This window comes from Stegastes partitus, unplaced genomic scaffold (assembly GCF_000690725.1).
Source record: "Stegastes partitus isolate 25-593 unplaced genomic scaffold, Stegastes_partitus-1.0.2 Scaffold146, whole genome shotgun sequence".
Taxonomy (NCBI): Eukaryota; Metazoa; Chordata; class Actinopteri; family Pomacentridae; genus Stegastes; species Stegastes partitus.
Window position 1 is genome coordinate 556758 of NW_007577877.1, and position 24119 is coordinate 580876.

General features: G+C 42.2%; 1 protein-coding gene across 1 annotated transcript in view; it reads left to right on the top strand.

The window, feature by feature from the left end:
- The first annotated feature begins 379 nt into the window (after positions 1-379).
- zfpm2a (zinc finger protein, FOG family member 2a) overlaps positions 380-24119 on the top strand; it is a 117821-nt gene continuing 94081 nt past the window's right edge. The window contains exon 1 of the mRNA XM_008279184.1: positions 380-656. Coding sequence (XP_008277406.1) covers positions 617-656 — 40 coding nt within the window. The 5' untranslated portion in view covers positions 380-616. The remainder of the gene's footprint in view (positions 657-24119) is intronic.

The window sequence follows — 24119 nt, forward strand, 5'->3', positions numbered from 1 at the left end:
TCTCTATCTCTGTTTTTTTTTATTTACCACCACCCCCCCAAAAAATAAGAGGCGCTAATTAAGGGCGACGCTAATTAATTTACTGGAAGTCAAAGTAATTGTGGATCAAGTGAAGTTCACGAAAGCCGCGGCTACGGTACCCGGGGAGGAACAAACCTTATCTTCAAACAAAAGCGCGAAACGCTTTCACCTCCCCAGTCAGTCCGTGCGGATCGCGGCGAAGCGCAGCCTCATCACGGAGGAACGGTGCTGAGAAAGAGTGAGACAGACAGAGAGGGAGAGAGCGAGAGAGAGAGGGAGAGAGAGAAAGAGAGAGAGAGAGAGAGAGAGAGAGAGAGAGAGGGTGTGTGAGAGGGAGAGAGAGAGAAAGAGAGAGAGAGAGAAAGCCAGAGCCAGAGCCAGAGAGACGAGAAAGATAAAGGAAAGACAGACGGAACGATAGACTTGTGCGTAAAAAGTACTGGTGCCCCCTTCTTCCTCCCTTTTTTTCTTTCTCAATTTCCATCAGACAAAAAAAGAAAAAAAAAATTCCCCCAAAACCGGCTGCTTGGATGAACCAAAACCTATCGATCTGTCAGTACTACACCTGGATTCACTGACCAGCCGCACAGCAGGCATGTCCCGAAGGAAGCAGAGCAACCCCAGGCAGATCAAACGTAAGTTTTTTTTCCTCTCTCTTCCATGTTGTCTGACCGCTACACCGCGTCTCCAGGCTTATTAGAGTTTGCAGAATATTGTAATGATAGTGACCACAGTGAAGCTGATTCAGCAGCGCTCAACTATCGCCACTCATGTGTTGCCTGTCACGGTCCATATACGCTCCAGCTCCGCAGTTAGATCCCGCGTGTGTGTATGTGTGTGTATTGTGGTGTGTGTGTGTGTGTAAGTGTGTGTGTGAGTGTTTTTTTTTTTAAGAGATGATTTACAATCCAAATCCCACGGTGCTGCTGGCTGAAAAGTTTCCCCGCTGCTGCCAAGTTGCAGGAAAAACGAAGTTATTTGCTCGCTTGTTTGATGTTACTCTATCGTGGTGTTCATCCAAAAATTGTGCATCAGTGCATCACTTTCACTGAACGTGGAGGCTCTTCTCCTGAAGCCCCCCTGTTTCGGTGCCAATTAATCAGCAGTAATTCTAAAATTATTGGCCAATAATAATGAAGCTGCTGGTTTAAAAGGCCAATTTGTTTTTCATTTTGCAATGCTGTTAAATGTTTTAAAAAAAATAATATTATTATTTATTTGCAACACATTGCATGTCCCACACACTCTCAACTCTTTCACACTCTGCATTTCTTCCACAAACACTTGCAGATGTGTGTGTGTGTGTGTGTGTGTGTGTGTGAGTGTGTGTGCATAAATGCATGCACACACACTCATTCAAACTTCATAATAGAACCTATAGATGGTGTAAATATTGACTAGCAGTGTTGAAGGCTGGTGATGTAAAAGAGCACAAGTGAGGCGAGGAAGTTATGGCAGCTTTCAATTTCAATTGAAACTGTACCTTTGCTCTGGAGACAGTGTCAAACTCGTCAACGTGGCTTACACATATTTCCAATTTTAATGAGAATTCACTTTTTTTTTTATTGCTAATATTATTTGTATATATAAAAGGGGAATTTTAATATGGTGCTGTGTAACCTCGTGGCCTACATTAATTGAAAAGTGTGTGGATTCACATTTTGTAATTTTGAATCATAATGCATATTTTTTTACGAAAGGTTTTAAACAACTTTTTATAATTTTACTGCATTTAAAGGGCCTTTGGAACATCCATAAATATGTGGAGATTTGTACACACACACACACACACACACACACACAAGCACATGGGCATAAACACACTTTCACCTCTCAAATACAGCTGACATCTGAGAGTGTGTGAACAGTGTGTGAACAGTGTGTGAACAGTGTGTGTGTGTGTGTTCAGTTTGTCCACTGCATGCTGCTGCTGAAAGAGGCTAAAGACAGACTACATGTAGGACTTTGTAAGACGTCAGTGTGACGCTTTTTTGAAAATCTCTTCTTCAAGTTATCACGGACAATCCGACTTGAAGAAATATTTTATGTAGGTGTGTGTGTGTTTGTGTGTGTGTGTGTGAGTTCACATTCATGAATTCATGAGGCGCCTGTTGGTATACAAGAGCGTTTTCTGACATTTGTGCAAAACAGACTCAGCGACAGCAGAGATTTTGTGTTGTCTTGTTTTACTTCATGTGCAGCTCTTCACATTTTAAATGTTTAGTTGTAAAAAAAATGTAATGGTTTTTTAGGTCAACAAAAGTAGGATTTATGAATATTTTAAATGTTGCACTGTTCAATTAATGACAATGAAAATTCATTTCAAACATCACTGATAATCGTTGTTTAAAACTCTTCTAGTTTAACATTTTAAATATTTTATTTTATACTTTAAAAAGTATTATTTGAAATATTTTTTTGAATAAATGTACTTTTTCCACTTCTTTTTCACAAAGTTTAGAATAGCTTAGTCTACTATTCTTGCCATTAAATAATTATTTTGCAGAAACACTGTTTTATTTTAACTATCTGTGACTTCGTATTTGTTCGTTTTTTTTGCTGGAACCCCACCACAAACCAACACTCATCAACAAAGAAGAACGACAACGTATGACGTGATTGGCCCGCTCATTTTTTGGACCAATCCCATCGTGGCATCCAAATTTTTGTTGTCGAGCGAAAGGAAGTTGAAGTGCTTTCGTGTTGCGCTTTCGTCACTGTGACCTGGCCTTTTTGTGAATTAGTATGTCATGTGTAAGATCTTGTTAATATGGAGCCGGTTGTGCAGCCGTATAATCAAGCTCTAGTTGGAAACAGAAAGGTCACGAGGAGCCTAGATCCTCTCTCCTACCCCGGGAACTCTGGGAAAAAAAAAAAAAAAAAAAGGCCGAGGAGGCATCGCACAGAAAGTCAGCACAGACAGTCATTCTAAAGGACAAAAAGGTTGTTGGGCGCCGTACTGCCCCCCCTCCACCTTCCCCCCCACTTCCCCCTGCCCCCCCCCACCCCTCCTGCATACATTGGACCGTTATCTAAAATTGTGATTTATGCAGTATTTTAATATTTTGCTTATTCTTTCCCCTTGGGTGCTCTCTGAGCGGTGATAAAAAGGCGATGCTGAAAGAGCACCATTAATTTGCTCCGATGACTGGGGAGATAAGGCCAGATAATGGGAAAGATAAGCAGAGAAGATATACCATCAGAAACCCGATTATTACCATTAAAATTCCAGCCCAGCAATCTGCAGCTGGCTGATAATTCCTTCTCCGTTTCCACCACTTTGGATGATAAGGCAAAAAATAGTCACTCAGTGCTCCTTGATTAGGCTGCCTGGATATCCCGATAATACAGTGATAAATTATGTATTTTCCCCCCTTGTTTTTTTCCTCTGAAATGTTACATCTGATTTTTTTTATATATATAAATATATATCCCTGGCCCCTTTTCTGTATCCCCCTCCCCTTGTTGCTTTTCCAAGAAAGCGGGAAAAAAAAAACCCCATACACTTTTATTGTAATAAGAGTTTGATACAAAGAGGAGATAGTGGTGGAGGTGTTTTGTGTGGGAGCACATATCAATGTTATCAGCTCATCTCCCAGGGCCAGCTGCTAGCTGCTGTTGTTTTTAGCGTTATCACCTCGTGCCAATATGCCAATAAATTGCCCAGATTGTTAGTCGTTCCAAGGCGGGTCAGTAGAATTTGACAGGAATGATGAAAATATCGCTGATGCTCTGCGGATTGCGATTAGCTGCTGTAATATGATGTGTGAATTCCACCAAGCTCCCTCTATCCTCTCTTCTCCCTCCCTCCTTTCCTCCCTGTCTCTCTCTCCCACCCCCCCCCCTTTGCCTCTCTCCGGCTGCTGGTGGTGTCCATACCTCTATTCGTACCGAGTGGAGAACATTTTGATGCTTAATAGGAAGGAAAGATATGAACAGGCTGAATTGAAACCAGGCCCCTCAGAGTAATTTTTCTGTAAAATTGCCCCCCAAAGTTTCACGGCGTAAAGGGGAATCTGGATGATGTAGGGAGCGTGCCTCCACCAGTGTTTATGGGAACATATTGAAGCAGCCCTCTGAGGCCATGCGCGGACATCTAATGTCAAATGTGCTTATTAAACTGACTTAGTGTTCTCCCTGTTACTGTTGTCTTCACTATATGGACCGTCTGAGAATTCATGTGGCTTCCTTTGGCTCTTTTACGCGACACACAACGAGAATGAAGCACCATACTGTAGTGATTACTGTAAGTTTGTATAGCACCCGAGTGGCAAGTGCACAAGTCCCCAGAGCTTACCACTATGTCATACTGTCAAAATGCCTAATCTACTCATGTGATAGTGATCTTACATCTGTAAAGCTGCAGTGTACAATAAGGTTTTTTTTCTTCTTCCCCCCCTCATTTTGTATTGTTTTTTCCTTTTCACCCATAATACATTGTGGATAAAGTTGGAGCAGGGATTAGTGATGCAGTGGTAAATATTGCTCTCCTCGCCTTTTTTTTTTCCTCGATGCAGTACCTTACTGATACACAGCATTTGTCATTTTCATAGAGCCGGGGTTTGAGGAGAAAAATATTTCATTTGATTGCTTGGATGCAATTTGGCTGCGATCATGAACTGCCCCTGCATGTCCAGACCCTTTAAGTTAACTTAAATCCAACGTATTGCCATATTAAGGTCCCTCCTTTTCTCAACTAGTCAGTTTGAAACTGAGCCACAGCTGAACAAGATTCTCTGCTCGAGCTAAAAGTCTGCTTTTTATCATAGCGACCATTTTTTCCATCTCCGCTCTACAGTTAATCTCTCCAACTCCTTAGCATAAGGCCACTTTATGTAACGTCAGCATACTGTTTATCATATCAGGTGACATTTCTATCTTTGAGGGGCATTTATCAGAGGCAGATTACACTAGTAAGGGATAAGGGGAGTGTTTACTGAATTGACTGCCAACATCCTGTATCTGAATTTGTGTGTGTGTGTTTGCTTGTGTATACATCGGTGCATGTACAGTATGCTCGACGAGCATGTGGCTATGTGTTTTAGCAGAAGGATCGGAGCTGTTAGCTCGGTGTATTTTGTATTTTTCTCTCACTGGAACAGACTTCTCATCCATATTTCCCACAACTTAGTTCAGCTTTGCTTTCTTGCATACGAAAAGCTGTGGAAGTCGTATAGGCTGCGTTTCACCCTTGGCCCACAAACGCTGGCAACTCCAGCAGTCAGATGTTTTGGGGGTGTAAAATCAAAAAATGTTTGCATGCCAGCCTCCCTGTATATTTAAGGGTCTCTCTTTCATTGGGTGACAATCACGCCGTGTCTCTTGTGTTTCTCTTGTTGATTTCTGTCAGAAGAAGAATGGTTGTTGAATGCCAACTTTCCCTCAAACATCTGTTCCCTGCCAATAACAGCTTGTGCTGTTGCCTCGTCTTAGCTGAAGGATCCCCAATTGCCTCCTCACTTTTGACACAAAACAACAATGCAGATGAATGTCATCTCCTTTTAATGTTTTTTTCCTATTGTGTCTAAAGTAAAATGTTTCTTGTATAGAGGAAGTCATTGTGCTTACAGTACCGCTGTATCTGCTTATGTCACAGACTCCACAGCTATAGGGAGAGGAATCTATAGCAGCTGCTGCTTCCGTTCCGTTGAAAACAGTTCTGTGTGATGTGTTGGATGAGCTGGGGTTGGCAGCCGATGGACTGACGGTGTCTTATTGTGCCCTCTCTGTAGCTGTAGCCTGCAGTGCCTGGACAGCAGTGTGAAATGTGGGCAGGGTTGCTGCAAAGGTGGAGGTCACTTCCTCACACAGTTTCCTCTTTATCTTCCTCTTTCCTGAATTCCACTGCTATTATTCCAATAACCGCTGGTTCAAGCTGTCACCATTGTGCTTTTATTCAGGCACTGGGACTGTCACCAATGTGAGGAAAATGTTAATTTTAGAAATATGTCCAAATCAAAACCAGGCTGCTTTTATTGTTTGCTGGTTGTGTGTTTCCTTTTTATTTTTATTTTTTTTATTATTTTACATTTCACTCCCTAACCGTATTTCTCTGCTTATTTAGATTTTATATCAATGATGCCCATTGAGCCCCCAGGTAACAATTGACTTTCAGCCTGCTTTAAGTTAATAGCCTTGTCTCTTCCTTGTAGGGATCAATATTGGTATTAATTAATCACCATTATCAAGAGCAGGATCTAGTTCCATTTGTTGTTACATCAGCAAAATATCAATAGAGAAAGTGGACTCCCTGATCGTCATGGCAACTTCATCTCTTAGGTCAAAGAGAGTTTATCTTATCTTGCTGCTGAGAGTGGCAAACTGCTTGGGAATCTAGTTTAGACTCAAAGATCATCGATTTAAGCTTTTTTTCACCCTCACCTTGTTTCAGGAGAGAGGGGGTGAAAAAAAAAACAGAGAAAGGCAGCATTCTAATCACAACAGAGATGTAAGATTTAAATATTGATGTCCAAAGGCCATTACAGCAAAGAGGGCCTCTGGTCTCGCTGTTGTTCAAGTACGTCCTTTTAAGACCCAGACAAAGCTTTGATTATCAGAGGTGTCACCGTAGAGTATGTCTGTATAGCTGACAGTGTGGGACTGCAGGGGAGATCAGTCTCCTGCAACCACCAGCACAGAATGTTAACAGATCACACTCCACATCCTGGTATTTCTACAGGCCTCAGCACACTGCACATCCTGGCTGCTGATGGGCTTCATCATATCCTGATTATGCAAAGTTGTGTAGCGATGAAACAAATGGTGGAACTGCAGACAATTAACTTGCAAAAATTTTGATAATTAATTTTTCTTTAAGGCTTTTAAAAAATGAGCTTATTTCAGTTTGTTAAATGTGAATATTTTTTGGTTTTCATTGTTTTTCTGATGATATTTTTATTTTGTCTGTTGCTGGGGCAAAACAAAACCTGTGAAGATATAAACTTGGACTTCTGTTTCTGGTATATTTTTCAATCATTTGCTGACATTTTATAATCCATATCCAGAAGCAAAACCCCGCTGTAAACATAAAAAGCAATTGGTAGAAAAATTTACCTAAAATACTAAAAATGTAGGTATGCAATATAAAGAAAATGGTCTCCACGAGCGTTGTACATTGTAGACTATATGCAAACTGGTGCATACTGATTTTTACTTCTTTTATCTTGTTTTCTTTATCAGCATGGACATGCGAAAGCACATGTTTTACATGTAAAATCCAAATGTGATAAGTAATTAGTAATGATAACTGTCTAAGAATGTAGAAAAGTAAAAAGGGTAACTCAGAATTATATGTAAATAATGATTTTCCACAACCTAATAATCACTGATGTGCAGTTTTTATTTTTATGTTTGGTCCATTTTTTTCAAGCACTTTATTTTTAACCTGAATATTTTTTATGCAGTGAAACCCCAACCTGATTAGAAATTTCAGTAATGAGTTGCCAATTTTGTATGTACATTATACATTGCAGAGAGTAGAGTGGCCTGTTCTCATGGGAAGTTAGGTCTCAGCTATTTGGGTAGCGGCAGGCCTGGGTGCCTGGATGTACCTCATCATGCTGCAGAATGCTCCTCAGGGTTGGAGCAGAGAGCAGGGGCACTGCCTGCTTTTTTTTTTCTTCCTCTTTTTGCCTCCGGGACACAATTGCCTCATTTAACATTCTCTATTTGGCCCCTGCCAAGAGGGGAAATAGCCAGGGTGAGTAAGAGAGGCCGCCACACATCATGAATTCTTCTTTCATTTAACTTGCACAGTCCCTTTTCACCTTGGTGATGCACATGGATCAGGAATGAAGATATTGCTCAATTAAGGGGATTTCTGAGGTTGCTCCTGAGGTATTGCAGTTATTTTTGTGCCATGCCGAGGTTTTGATGTATCATGGATATGGATATTGAGTTCATCACATTTGTGTGATGCTTTGACATCTCCATAGCCCAGAAGAGAAACAGCTCTGCGCCAGCAACAAGAACTCTCCTCTGCCATATTCAAGAAATAAAGTCCAGGGGTGGAAATCTGTCAGTCTTCCATTGCCGGCATATAAATAACTTTTATGTGTCTATTAAGATTCTTTTTGTCTATTTCAATTTAATTAGCTACAGTTAATCAAAACATTTTCATGGAATATGTCAAAACTGATATTAGGGTTTTGACTGAATCTTGGATGAGAGAATGGAAAAGGACTGCTAGGAAATATGACTCACATTTTGCAGCAGGCATTGTCACAATATGTTGTCAGCAATATACAGTAAAATTATTGGCTAAGCTTTGAGTTTGACTTGACATTGTGCAAAAATTTGTTTCAGGAAATAAAGATAAATGAAAGAGTGATTTAAAAAAAAAAAAAAAAGAGGATAATGAGAGGGGATAATTTGGTGAACACCATTTCCAGAGCAGGATAGTAGCTGGCACACCAGAAAGTGACGCCCTAATAGCTGTTCAGTCTAAATCTCTGGCTTGGCAGGAATTACTGAGGATGTGTTTGTCGGGGAAGAGGAGAAGAGGGGGGGCAGCACGGTGCAGAACTTTGCATTGGGTTGAAATGCACCAGGCTGTATAGTTAAGGGATAGCTGGCAACAGAGGATTAAGTAACAAGCTTTTCAGTTCAATTTGTACATCAGCATTTTCCGCCAGACGAACGGCACAAAACACACAGCATCTTAAGGGTTCAGTGGAAAATCACTAATGACAAAGCTTTGTAAATAGATAAACAATTTGTGTCAAATATGCTGAAAATATAAAACAAACTTCAAAACATGTTAATACTTTAAAGAGGCTGTGTTTTGATTTGCACCATTGCAAAGCTGGTAAAGCTGTTGACAGCGGAGCTTACACATCATGTGATCAGAGGCCATATCTGCCTGCATGTGATTAGCAGGGAGCACTGCAACAGAAATAGCCATAATGGAGCGATATTCCAGTCAGAGCAGGTTGATGATGATCGATTATATTTACAGTAAATTATGCAAATCAGGTTAGATAGAGTGTGCACGACGTTGGACAGTGACGAAAAAAGTGACGTCTCCTGCTTCTTATTATCTCAAAGCGGGCTTTGTGAAGTGACAGAGTAAACATCCAGAGAGAAATGCAGCCGCTATTATTTCAGAATCAGCCAATTTTCTTTTTCTGTGTATTTCAGAGAATGCTTATCTAGTAATTACTAAAAACTGTTGACACTGAGCAAGTGCTGTAGCCAACTAAAATGCCTTTTTGTCTTATGATATCAGATTGGATTTTTATCTTAGGTTCACGCAATCATGCATCCCTGAAAACCAAAGATAACTGCCTCAAACTCCTTATTTCCAGCATGAGAGTAGAATTAAGAGGCTCATTTTGAAAAACCACAATCATTACATCCTGTGTTCATTTCTGTGGTGAAATACTGATAACATTTTTTTTTTCTTCCATTCCGGTTCAGTCCAGGATGTGTCTGTGAATCTCTGAGACATACATTTGACCATAATCAAGTTTTTTAAGCTTCAGAAACAGGATAACAACTGGGTCAGATGATAAGCTCGGGCAAAACAGGGAAAAAAAGCCTCCTGTGATAGACGAGGAGAAAATCTGATTGATTGATGTCTGCTGGCTTTGCCACCATCACAAGCCAGTTGACAGTTAGTTTGGGATCAGATGATTTCACTCTTAAGATTGGGGTTGAGGGGGAGCTAGGCAAATATGAAGGACACAAAGGTCAATGGCTTCTCTCCTCCTCTCTGTATCTATCTCTCCCTCGCAATAGCTTGCTTTGACAAACTGTAATATGTTGCTAAGCTTTGTGGCAGCAGGACACATGGTCATAGTTTGTACAGTAATATCCTATTGCAGTAATCTCACAAGGAATGATTGAAAGTGCTGGAGGAATCTGGTACTAGCAGGGACCCGTTGACATCATCAACTGCTGTGGACTGGCACATGTCTCCTGACTTGTTTGAACTGAATTTTCCCATGGGATTGAATAAGTTAAACAACAGCTTTGACTCGAAGTGAATCTGTTATTGTAAGCAGGATCTGATAAGGTGGCACCATATTATGAGTTTGTGTAGCAAAGAGGCCAAAAACAGAATCTCCAGCGAGTGTCTCTCTGTGGTTTCGGAAAAAGACGAACATGGAACTGTGACAAAGGATGATTGGATGCATATTGTAAATAAACACCCAAGTCCTTTGCGATTTCCCTCTCGCGCTCGCTTTCATAAAGATGTTCCATACAACATTTCATCTGTTCTTGCTGCTCAGATGGCGTATCGCTGCGGCTGCTCTGGAGCTGACCCCTTGTGACAAAATAACAGTAACACTTGGATTAGGTTAAACAAAAACAAACTCTTGCAAGATGGATTTTTTTATTTATTTTTTTTTGCAAGAAGAAGCCATGATATTGCCCGTGTTGTTCCTTGGGCTATTGTTATGGAGCTGAAATTTAATAAGACAGGACTTGGGTGCCCATAGTGATGTCTGCTATATTAAACAGAAGGCCGTGGTTCCTCTGAGGTTCCATCTCTAATAGACATAACAGACATGTCCATTAGCTTTGTATGGGGCTGCTTTCAAGATCAAGGTCTCACTTGTAATGAAGTGGCTATGCAAATGCAAGTCAAATTCTACTATTGTGAATCACTTGTTTTAATCAAGTTTTCACTGAAAGAAATGTAGCCTCCATTCAGAGCTACTAACCAAACAATAAAAAGGATAATCCGAAGACAATTCCCATCCAAATGGAACCGGACATCATTTAGGGGAAGAGACAACAACTCTTTGTTTGTTTGAAGTGGTTGATATGACAACCTTCTTGTCAAAGACTCAGGGCGAATAAAAGGGATTTGTAATTACCATAATTATCTCTTATATGTTTTCACCTAATGATGTCCGTTAAATGCCTGAGGCTTCATTTAGAGACTGCCTCACTGTAGGTTGGCATAGACTCATAATACAGCATGTTACATTACACAGCGCACAAGTAATGAACTTCTTTCATCAAAGATGTTTATCGTGCAGTGCTTCTGGGGGGAAAAGCCAATATACTTCAGCTTTTTGTTACAGTTGGATTATAACAATTCTCATAGTTCCCACTTATCTTTCAAATTTTCTCTACATGTGATATCAACCCAATTGGCTTCATGTCTAAACAGGATGGCTCTCTAATCTAGACCGCTGTTCGTTTCATGTAAAACATCTCATTTTGTGGCTTAGGCTGGTGGCTGTCTTATCGTTACATAATTCACTGCCCTCTCCGTGATTTTCTTTGTGGCAATTTATTTAAATTCCCCCATGTTTATATATTTCCTGTCTCCTTTCATTCAAAATGATTGCCTTTCATAAGTTCAAAGACTCATCTTCAAGACTTTTGGTAACTTTACAGATATGAATTCACAGTGGGAAGAAAGAGAGAGAGAGCGAGAAAAAAAAAAAAACTATTTTGTTGGAGAGCAGAAGAAGGAGTGTTAGTGCATGTCCATCTCTGTCTCGAGGCCTGATTCCAGAGGTTGAACTAACCCCGATCAAAAGCACAGATATAGCACTCTAACAGTCCACACCTCAGCAGGTACAGCGTTTGAGAGATCACGGCTGAATACGTGTGTGCTGTTCTGCTCCTGCGCTAAGGCCCTCAGTCCTGCATGTGGCTCCGCTCCTGTGGTTGCTTTGGTCTTTGTCCGCCACCTATCAGCATATCAGCAGTGTCTCTGAAGCCCAGTTGTATAATGCACCATTTATGGCTTTGTGGAGGGAGATGGCGGTCGGGCGGCGGAATAGCTCCAGGCCTTCCCTTCAGTGAGTGGATTAACGGCGGCCTGCTTTAGCGCACTCTACCGCGGTGTGAAATCGGCCCCGCTTCGGCGCCGGCGATGAGGCTCCCTCGCTCTCTCTTTCTCTCCCTTTTCTCTCTCTGTTTCCTCACCTCCATGCAAAGCCTCTCCCAGCCATCTGTGAAATGTGGAAACTCTGTGTCTAAGTTGAGTTCAGATCCCATCCCCTCCGTCAAGCTGAGGCCAGGAAGCAAATGGGCAGGCAGTCGGCAGAGGGGGTTTGCAGGGAGGGAGGGAGGGAGGGAGGAGGAGGAGGGAGGGAGGAAGGAGAGAGATGAGGAGGAGGAGGGTGGTGGTGGTGGGGGATCAGCTCACTGATGTCGTGCCGCGTGTGCAGGAACCCTGCCTGTTCTCCGCGGGCGAGTTGGAGGAGGGTCCAGGCCTGGGTGCCGGCCGAGAGATCTCTGGTTCCTGCTTGCAGGTCCAAATCCCCCCTCTGTGTGTGTCTGTGTGGAGGCGAGGCGGTGGCACAGCTCCCCTGAGCCCCTGCCCAGTCCTTTGAAGATAAGATGGTGATACAGAGTCCCTTTCGGTACGTCGCTAACCGATGGTCTTTGTGTGACACACATGCCTCTCTCCGTTGGAGCCTGCAGCTAAAACACCTATGGTCTTTACTGAAACGAATCAGCTGTATGGCCTCGGGTCAAATTAGATTATGAATGGGTGACAAAATCCTAGATCGTATGTTTAGGATATTTAATTTTTTTTTCACAATTTCATGCCGATAACGTAGAGTTCTGCTGTGGTTGATATTGTATTTCTATTTGATTTCCCTCCACTGAGAAGAATCACTTTGAGAAATTCCTCTTCATGCACTCGCTGCTCACTGAATTTTTCTCAGTTTTCCATGGCAACTAGTTGTCATCTTAACTCTGCTGATTTCGCTGCTATCTGCACCGTATTGCTCTTGATCATGACAGTTTTTTAAACATGTTTCTCCTCTGCATTTATAACCATATTTTGTGGTACTCGCGGGCCAATTCTCCCACTTCTGGCTCTCCACACCAGCTTTTCACAAGAGCGCCCATCATAATCAGGCTTTTGAATTATGAACCCAATATTCTCTTTGCCCCCCCCACCCCCACCCCCCCACCCCCACCATCCTGTGGCTTTGGGGTTCAGATCTGTGCATAATGTCTTGTGATTGCATGGCATTATGGTGGTTTCGAAAGCCGAGTCGAGGTCCAGCCACGCATCATCTTTCCATAGACAATGCGGATCTCTGTGTCTCTCTGAGCTCATCAGGGATGGGGCGTTGATTGCTTTTTGATACCCCTCCAACGTGGATGAGGTCCTGCATACATCAGCTAATTAGAATGTACTTACAGTGTGTGTGTTTGTGTGTGACAGACCCCTCGCGTCTCATCAGATCCTCGGCCCAAGTGCTCTAACCACACTCACTAAAGGCTTTATCAAACTGAAAAGAAACGCTATACAGTGCAGGGCTGGGGCTGTGTGTGTGTGTGTGTGTGTGTGTGTGTGTGTGTATGTGTGTGTGTGGGAGGGGGGGGTTGTTAATGTCAAGGGAAAAATAAAACACCGAAAACGAGAAGAGAATACATAACGACGGCAGTTATTTTAGTATTTGGGTGAAAAATTCCACTTTGAAACCCACTCTATATACAACATGTGTAAGGAAAATGTAATGACAGCTGTTGAGCGAGTTATAAAAAGATGAGAGTGTTTAAAAGAAGAAACCACCTTTCTCGTGTTCCAGACCACACTGAATAAAGTTTAACTCCGTCCCACTGTAGTTAATGATGGTTGCTTTGCTAGGAGCCCTAAATGGATGGCACAGCAGCGGGGGAGGGAGGTTGCAGCAGCTAATTAGGCAGCACAAAGTGGTATCATCCCGTGCACCTTGATGATATTACAGTTGTGCTGCATCAGAGAGGGACCAGGAAAAAGTTACGCAGTTGCCTCGCTGACTTTTTGGACTGTGGGGCATTTCAGCAAGGCCATATTAGTCAGACGCCCACATCACCTTGTTTCCCCTCTCGCTTAAACTCCTGCTAGGCTCACCAAATGTCCTAGCCCATGCTATGATCTGTGGAAGGTACTGGGGCGTCGCTATATATTTCATAAAGGCATTCTATTACACCCCCATGGCTTGTGGGGAACAGCACACTGTGGTCTAGTCCCCAGGCAGGCTGAGAATAAAGCGTAGGACGTGGCACTGGAACAGAAATCTAACTGCTGTTTCTTCAGGTAATCTTGACTTGGATCTTAATTCCAATAAAGTGTTATTTTTTTCACAGCATAAGCCAGATCCAAGCAAGAACACTCCACTCTGTATTTTCGGCGGTTATACTTTATTGAATATCATTTCAGATAAGAGGTGTAATCCTTTGGGGCGAAGTGATGTATATTGACCAGCTCAGCGATAGTGATACAGTGCATGTCTCTGATCTGGAAGTGGTAAATAACGATTTGTGTCATCGGCTCAATCAAATGGCACCGAATATTGAAAACTGCGCTTATTGTTGTCAGTCTCCAACTTTGTCAAAGAGAGTCAGAATATTTAAAAGTGTCACTGCTGGAGAGAGAAATGATGCAGGTGGTTGCTTCTTTTGTACTGACTGCAGAGACTAACCAAGGCTAAACAAATGAATGTCAGAACTAGTTTGACAAACACCTGTTTTATCAGTCACTTAATTTTTGAACAGTTTTGGGCTGCTGATGATATGACAGAGGGGATCGTATTATTATTTGGTTTTAAAAAGTGTGTTTCACATGTTAAGTAATTCTCTATCATATAGAATATACATGTCAAAATCAACAAAATATCAAACATAAAGTTCAGAAAAATCATCTTGTTATTTATTTTGTTAAATACAAAACTGTATAGGTGTGGTTTAATTAGATTTTATTGGCAGTGGCCCGGCAACAAACCAAACCAAGTGTGAGTCAGAGGACTTGGTAATGTCACATTTTTCCATTTGAACCCTGCCTATTTCATCCCAGTGGGGAACAATAAGGAGACAAATCCAAATGCAAAAATGTCTTTGGTTATGTTAGGAACAAATGGTGGTCATGTGCTCATACAGTGTAGTTGCTTGAGAAATTATGTTTGTAACAGAAATACAGCATTACAAAGGCTATTCTAAGTAAATTCTTGCATTCAAAATATATTTCATCATAATGTCTTATATATCGCAAAGAAGTGACCTTGTATCAATCCTATCATGTAGCCCACGCGTTCTACCTATCTGGATAATTATATTAGCATCGCACAAAGTTCTGTAAGAATGTCATATATTTTATAAGATGACCATGTGTTCTATATGTAAAATCTTCAATTACAAAATCACTCTAAAGTGGAATGGAACACAAGTACAAAGTAGCAGAGAAACTGTAACATTATTATAATAATAACCAAAGTTTCTGTAAGAAAAATTACTTTTCTCCGCAGTAGACATTTGTTTGGTGTTTTTTTGTTTGTTTGTTTGTTTTATTTAAAAAAAAAAAAAAAAAAGAGTTATTGAACTGATTCAATATACAAAAAATATGCACAAAAAAATAAAAAAAAGAAATTTTACATATTCATAAACTAGGTATTAAAATGTCTAAAATGTAAAAAACTATTGTTCCACTAATTATTAGTTTTGGCAGCCAAACGCCTACATCAGTAGAAGCCTATTGTCTGCGCTCTCCTGTTAGAGGATTGTGGAGTGTGGTGGAGTTCAAGCAGTGAGTCGGGTCACTCAGGTCAATACCACACTGCTACAGGCTCACCTTTTAGAGTGACTGGGTTTCTTCCATCAGTAGAGAGCAGCCCTCTTTGCTCCCACATGCTTCATTTCATCAGGGTTTCTTTTATCTTGACTGGCCAGGCCCATGACCCCTGAGCACTGATAGTCCAATAAGACTGCAAGAGAGCATCACCGGGCCATTGTGGAGACTGAAACAGAACTTAACTGGGTTAAGTTTTCTCTCCCATTAAGTGTGGTGTGTTTGTGTTTGCATGTGTGTGTGTGTGTGTTTGTGTGTCCATTGACTCACCGACTTGCTCGCGTGTCTCTTGAACCTTTTGAGGAAAAGTTCAGTTTAAAAACTTCAAATAGAGTTTACTGGACTGGTGCATGAATGGCGACAGATTCAGCATGGAATATGTATCATCACTTAAATGCAAATTTATATTTGAAGCATCTTGAAAAAAAAAATACAATATGCCAAAGCTCCAGTAGAGCTAACACATCTAATTTTAAAACAGAAGAAAGAAAGGACTGGCCGTTATGCTCAGAACTGTTCAATTTCATGAGCCTGCAGAGAGTGCCATGTTTACTTTTCTTTGCATAGAAGAAGAGAAATGAATGCTCTGGGTTCCCTGTAAAGACAAACATGAAAGCAATCACCAAGGGTTCTTTAGGCCCCTTTCTCTTGTGTTGTGTGTAATGCAGCTTCTTTACTGCCTAGGTAGTCTCTGCCATCTGACTGCTGTTTGAAGTCAGCAGAAGTCGACAATATTTGCTTTTCAGCAGTTCTCGCCCACTGTGTCTCTCTGGTGCTTTTGAAAGTGTGACCAGTGTGGAGTCTCTATCAGTGCACTTCTTGGAAGAAATGGCTCAAATTGGGTGTTTGGTTTGTTGGTGGATTGACGATGAGGTCCTTGCATATGAGGGGCTGCTGTTCATTGTTGTCACGGGGGTGAACGTGATGGACAGCTCCGGGCAGGAGGAGGAGGAGGTGGGCAGCGATGGGGGGAGTTGGAGGGCGCACCGAGCCAGACTGGGCCATTAGGGAGTGGCAGATAGCCTCGGCTCAGACCTGCTGGGGTGTGATCTCACCAAAGAATCAAGAATGGGCCAATCTCAGTCACTCCCCCCTCCCACCCCAAACCTCCAACTACAGTGACAGAGGGTGAAGGAGAGGGAGATTAAATAGAGAGTTTGACTGAAAGAAAAGGGGTACGGTGCAACCAGTGCCAGAAAGACAAAACTGTCCACTAAACCAAAAAGCAGCTTAGCTCATTATTCTCACTTTATTTTATTTTATATATTTAATTGATAGTGTTGGGTAATTGCATTATAGCAGTGCAAATACATTTTTGCCCTTTTTGAGGAACATAACCCATTTTTTTCTCTCAAAAACCCTTTTATAAAGTTAACCATATTAGGTAAAATCAGTTAAATTCAATAGTTTTTAATCGTGTCTCACCAGAGAGTAGCTGTGACCTTTGCTTTGTAAAATACTGTCTTTCGTTAGCAAGCATTCAGCGCCAACTTCCAATACGCAATACCATGGAAACATTAATACTCACACAGTAAGATTCCATGCTCAGCTCACATTTCAATTTATGCTTCAGCTCCTTGTTTTCCTTCTCCATCCAGCTCCTTCTCTGCAGCACCTCCTTTTTTCTTGTAGCACATAAGAGTCTTGCCATTAACCCACCTATTTCCAAGATACTGTGTAGCATGCTTTCCTACTTGCGCAAGCGCATCTTTGTGGATTTGAAGCATAGAGTGCTATTTCTAATGGCATTATCCAGTGGGTGTGTGTATGAAAGCTGCTCCTTTTCTCTGGTGGAGGTGCATGTGGGTGGGTTAGAGGGGAGGCTGCGAGGCTGCTGAGACCCCGGCGTTATCAGCACCAGATGCAGGTTGACTTGAGACTTTGAATGGAAGGTAAAGAGAGAGAGGAGGGAAATTAATGAGAGCCATAAAACCAGCAGGATAAATAATTAGCCAACTGGTTCTGAGATCTGTCCCTTCAACAGCAGCTGCAAATAAATTCTCCTCCGCAAAGTTTGTTTGTCAAAACTGCAGGCTGATGCCGTGAGCTGCAGCTGTATGCATGTGTGCTTTTTTAAGATTCAATTGTTGGTGTTTTGCTGCGTCCTCCCGTCTTCATTCGTCATGTGTATCTGAGTGACAGGTTTCTCTGTCCTGCCACCGATAATTGGCTGGACCAGTGCTTCCTCCAAATGTGTGCAGCACAGACAAACAAACAAAAAAAAAGACTATTCAGCTGTCATAATGTTCTTCATAAATCATCTGGATGAGAGAGTGTCATATTTGTGTCCACATTTTTGTTTAGAATAATCAGAAGAACATAATGTTGCTTGTTTACTCGTGGCTGATGTTCCCCAGTTGAGCTTCTAGAAAGGGCGCGGGCTGTAAAACACTTTGCTTTGTGCAGATACTGAACCCAACGTGTCTCCAACCGCATTTATGTCCGACAAGTGATGTCATTTCACTGAACTGATTGCTACTTTGCTGTGCCCTCATCAGGATCAAAGCTAATTTTTGCTGCATTAGAGGACACTTTGTGCCAGTGTACTGTGTGCTGATCTGGAGTGTTTACATGCGGTTCACTCCCTGAGGATTTTGTATTATTGTTGTCACAGTGTATGGAGCACAGCCACTTGTATTGTTCTAATACACCACCGGTAGATTTGAAAAGAGCTGAGCAATCACTGAAAGACTTACATTATCCTGCAGTCTTTGATCGCTATTCATGTCTCTGCGCTAAGTAATCTTCCCCTCTAATCTCATTCACAGATATAAATAAACAAGTAATGCTCTAAATGAGAGAGAGCACACGAGTGAACATCCAGAGGATTATGGTAATTTGCGGATAAATAGAGGTGTTTTAAAAATGTGACTTTTTATTAAGAAAGTTACTTCTTTAAAAAAAAAAAACTGTTTTCACTCCGTGAACTCTGAGAAATCAGTCAGTAAATTGTATTTTGTTCATATATTCTGCACGAGTAAATGATGAAGTGAATATCTTTTAATGTTTAATAGCAGATGCAGACAACACAATTTGTTTCTCAATAGGGTTTTGCTCCATGAATGTCAAATTCCCCTGGGAATTATTTAGATGATGCGGAAAAGTGTTTGCTCACTTCTGATTAATAACTTATACTGTAAATAAAAGCACAAAACTCTAAATACCATTCAAATCAACTTGCCCATATTGCTGATTGATTTTGGAGTTCTCTCTTTTTTTCTAATCTTCTCCAACTTGACATTTGGAAAGTCAGAAATCAATTATGTCTCCTTCCCAAATGAAAGGCGGAAAAAACTAGTATATGACTTTAAAGTCAGCCTAGCTCGCCTTTGACACGGCACATTACAAAGGGAAAGGAAAATCACACTGCATACCTGATCCATAAAAAAAAAGCCTTTGAAATGGATTGCTGGGTGGGATCCAGTCTGGCACAAGTCATGGCATTGATGGCACAGCCCCTGGGCGCAGGGATACTTGGCCTGGACAAGACGGTTGCTGGGCCCGTATCAGTGGGCACTGGCCCATCCTCTGGGAGCTCCTAAGCCATGCCGTCTGAAGAAGAACTGATGGGGTTGGCAGCACATATGGGCATGCTACGGGTTTTATTTCAGTCAAAAACAGCCCCGATGTTATCGCCTTCAGTCACCAGCGCAGCAGCATCACCGAGGCTGACCGAGATGATTGGGCTTCACGGGGGGAAAAAAAAAAATCCTGCTGCAAATTAACTTCAAAACTTTTCTTTTGTTCCATCTGCACTGCTTTTAAATCATACATACATCCCAGGTGCCCAAATCAAATTGTGCACCACTATTTCTATCTTCCATGTTGTGTTCAGGTGACAATTTGTTCCAGCTAATTGGAAATTTTGCATTGGCTCTCCTCGCAAAATACATCAGCCTATCATGAATGACACTGATGTGATAAGCACGGATTCCGTAAGCCGCCACTGTTATTTCAAGCCAGGAAGGCTTGAGCATAAAGTTGACAGCTGCAACAGTTTTCAGAAATAGTTAGTTGATAACCATCCACGGGGTAATGAAACTTCCACCTTTGATGAGAAGTTGAAAAGAGAGTGTTTCACTGTTGGCTTGGCAGAACATTAGACATGGCTGCAGGCAGGCAGAGGCCGGCGAGGGATCGTGCTGTTTTAATAGGGCTCATCCAGAGGTGACGAGAGCACTGCATGCACTGAACTGGAGGTGTGAGCTGAGGCTGCCAGTACATATCTTTTGTCTTTCATTATCTTTATTTCCTTATTATTTTAAATGGCCGGTGTGTGTGTGTGTTTTTTTTTCTTCACTAGAAGCTTTTTTGATATCCATTTAGATTGGGGCTTCATTAAAAAACCTCAGACAATGGAGTGACTTCTAATTAAGAAGCGCCGCATCTGGCCCCTGGCACCCTATCCCGTTGTTCCATCTATTTTGCTGGGGAGAATTCATTTGTTTCTTAATTAAGAAAAACACCAATAGCGTGAAAAATCTGCTTATGGTACCTGAATCCTAATTAGTTAAATAGTGAGGGGAAGGGGAAAACACATTCCAGTAGCCCTAGAAATGAACTCAGAGCTGATAAAAATGAACTAACTAGCCTTGCATAAATCGAAGCTGGGGAGAAAGTGTACCATCATTATGGCTAAGACAATATGCAAACTATCTTCAAAGAAATCAAATTGCCGGAATGTTTTCATTTGCATGTATTAACCATTAACATAATGAGGAGAAGTGACATTGGACCCGGATTGTGTGTCTGTTCGGATTGATAACTCTGCTGCATCTGCAAATAGTCTCCTCTGCAAAATTATGCTAGCAGTCAAATCAGTGTTGAACTGTGGAGGGAGAGGGAGAGTGGTAGAGAGAGGGAGAGAAAGACAAGAGACACACAGAGAGAGGGGGCACAGACGGAGGGGGGAGAGAATAGGAGGCTTTTGCTTTCTTTTTCCGTTTTATCACAGAGCTCTGTGCAAACCTGCTGCAGTGTTGAATCGGAGCCATCATCCTCTGACAGCTATCCTTAAACAGGAAGGTGCCGCGAGTCATTGTCTCTAAGGCTCTGCGGAAAGCTGCTATGTGTGTGTTTTTGTGCGTGTGTGTGTGTGTGTGTTTGGGGTAGAGAGACACAGGGGGATGTGCCCATGTGGTTGCTAGCTGGAGACAGACCTCGAGTGGGCACACTTCACACTCCTCACCCTCCCCCACCCCCCCCCTCCCTTGTACATATCGGACACATGCACGCACACGCCTGCACACGGACTCATGCATACATGTGTCACCCCCAACACTTCCAAAACACACACACACACACACACACATCTGAGTGCTTCCAGGATACCAAAGGCTCACTTATCTGTTCCGTAAAGACTCACCATGGCCCACATTGGCGAGTTGGCGGGCAACCAGCCAAATCCACTGTGTGTTCTCTACTGCAGGCATCATGCAAAACACTGAACTGTCTTCAATATTCAAAATAATTTTTCCAACATGCTATTTCCCAGGATCAGCCTCTTAGGTCAAATTATTCAATTAAGTGTCTGTTTATTACTGATACCAAAGCTGGGTGGCGGTTCTACTTATCACCTTTTTTGCAGATTGGTGTTCTCGCAGAATACCACCATAAAGATTGCCTTGGCTGTAATTAAAATGGCACAGAGACAAATTTGGCGCAGGGCTAAGACACGGGGAAATGAAGGAGGTAGGGGGAAATTGCAGGGGCTACGTTCTGTCATCCGGTGAAAAAAAGTTAAGGCGGCAAAGTGGCAAAAATTATTGTCTGGGTGTTACTGTACACCACAAAGAGGCAGGTACGAGGTGAAAAAAAATGCAGCCTTGTGGTGGCGTTGTTGCCGCCGCGGCGTGTTTTTGTGTGCAGAAAATGGTCAGGAAACTAGGCTGTGCTTTGTGGGACTGAGTGAAGCAAGTAAACAGGAGTCAGTGATGGTTTGTGTGGCAGAGCGGATGCTGTTTCGACGTCCTAAACGCCAGCCGGGCTTGCATCCATCCACAGGCCTGTGTGTTTGATGAGCTATTGGCAGGCTATGGGGACACGTGTTCCCATGCCTCGTGGCAAACATACCTTTCACCGTCTTTGACTCCACAAGCCTGTGTGACTTCTCAGGGAAAAAAATATGAAAGAAATCAAAGCGCCAATAAGCTGAGGGTGTTAAGCCAGAGAGGGGGGGAAAAAAAGAAAAGAAAGACCTGAGCGACTTTGGATTTTGACAGAATCTTCATGTGCTCTCTGACAAAAATTTGCATTGTTATCACAGATAACTGCCGATGTTTTTACTTGGTTGTACATTTTTGTGAAATATGTAAAATGTAAACCGAGCCTCTAACGATTCCCTTAATGACGCGGATCTTGCTTTTCTCCCCCGAATCGCGTCTTAGCGGGCTTCTCAGTGCGGGATGTCTGATATCTGAATATTAAAAGGGAGTTTCAAGCTCATCTGCAAATGTGATTTGCACATATCACACTTCTGCAGTCGTCAAGCTGCTTCATCGCCAAGCTTCTGAGCAAAGAAGGCTGGGGAGGGGAGGGAGAAAAAAGAAAAAGAAAGATGCACATATGGGTTGCTATTGATGTATTCCATTTCTGACCTAATTTAAATCCCTGCCAACAAACTCATATGCATACTGTACATTTGCTAAATTACAGAGTGTAAACCTTGCCTTCTCACAGAGACAGGTGTAAACATCAATGTTGTCATAATGCACCACCAGTAAATATGATAATCGCGCCATGCTGCAATAGAGCACAAAATAATTTGGACATCATTTTGATGCCTGAGGGGCCCAGGGGAATGCCCTCCAGAACGAAGGTGGCCCATTGACATGCTATACACGCCAAGATATAATTATGGCTGTCTGTCTTTGTTCCTCCCAAGCTCCCTCTCAGAGCACTAGTAATTTGCTTGTGATATTTTGGTATTCTTTACGATTGAGTTATTCTCTGTGGACTTGAGTATTACATGGGTGTAAATGAAGATGCAAAGAAGTCGCTCTGCTGCCAAATCCCAAAGTTCAGAAACCGTAATATCGTAACAGCAAAGTTGATGCTGATAGGACCAAGTTATTTTGTAAAGCCTGATTTGAAATTTTATTTGGGATCCTGACACATGACGACTCCTATTCCTTTCGATTTCGGGTGCCTGCTCTAAGTGTCATCTCTGGCTATCTGTGTGGGACTTTGCTGATAATAAGGGGCAATACCAGAATATCTTTAGGGTATGCAGTGTGTCGAGCTGCGGTTTGTTGTCATGATAATCCCCTCATTTGTAATGTCGGGATCAGCAGGTTACGGCTCTCCACTTGCCTGCCATGTCAAGACTTGGGACTGGCGAGGTGGATTGTCATTTCTGAAGCAATATTTTGACAGTGCCTTCACTTTACTCGTATGCTGCGGCTCAAAGGTCAGAGCTGTGCCACTTCCATTTACTGTGTGTGAACACTCAATCCCTGAGGAGTGGAGCTCTCTGCATCTCCCCCTGCCTCAGCCTCTCTCTCCCTCTCCGGCACACAGTCGCACAGAGTCGTTCTTTCTGCCTCTCACCATTTAACTCACTTGTTTTAGGAGATAGATGTCAAGGCTAGTCCCACACAGAGCTTTATAGTGGGTCTAAAGCTCCCAAATTGAAGGGCAATTATGACTTATAAACCTTCATAATAAGAGTGAATGGGAAAAGGCAGCTCTGTTCAGTTTAGCTCACTGTGATGCCCGATTTCCCCTCCTGCCATCATTCCAATTAGTGTATCTTAAAGACAGCCTCCTCTTCCCTCCGTCACCGCCGTTCTCGCCCGCCTCGTATCGCACACACTGCTAGGTATTTTTTAAAAACATAGTCTGGTGTGATTGTTGCAACTGCACAATGTCTCAATGGTGTAGCTGTCATCCATTTTCCTGTGTGCTCTGTGCCACTCCTCAGACACAGAGGCAGGTTATGTCAACCAAATAAGGCCCTTGTCAGTAATACAAAAAGACATTGTTGCTGGTCCATTGTTACCTGCTCTGCCAGCTATCATATAGAAAGTGATGGAGTGACGGTGTTTTGGAGCGCGGTGCAGCTCCAGAGCCCCCAGGGGTATTATGGGTGTAAATCTCCCTCACACAGTTCTGCTCCAGGCCAGAGAGAGCATCATCATTAGCTGGAGCAGATGGAGGGGCTTCAGCACTGTTTTGCTCTATCTTCTGTTGGACTATACTGCTGGAATCCTGGTTTGATACAATGCAAGTGGATGGGAGCAACAGCCGAGGCCCAGACAATGAATGATGAAATCCACATGAAATCAGATGAAAGCTACAGTACACACATACCCCAGGAGACTGATTCATCATTTATTTGTGCAGTGATGATAGTGGAGGTTTGGTTAACTGCTGGGCCTTTTCATATGTTTGTGTTCTTTTATTATGGTGGCAGAGAAAATGCACCAAAGTTTAATGATGATGTCTTTGAAGGTTGATAGTAATAGTAGCAAACAGGAAATGTATATATTATGCACTATTCTGAGCATTCAACTTTTTTCTTTCAGTACTTTAACTAGAGGATCTTTATTGCATTCTAGTAAATAAAATA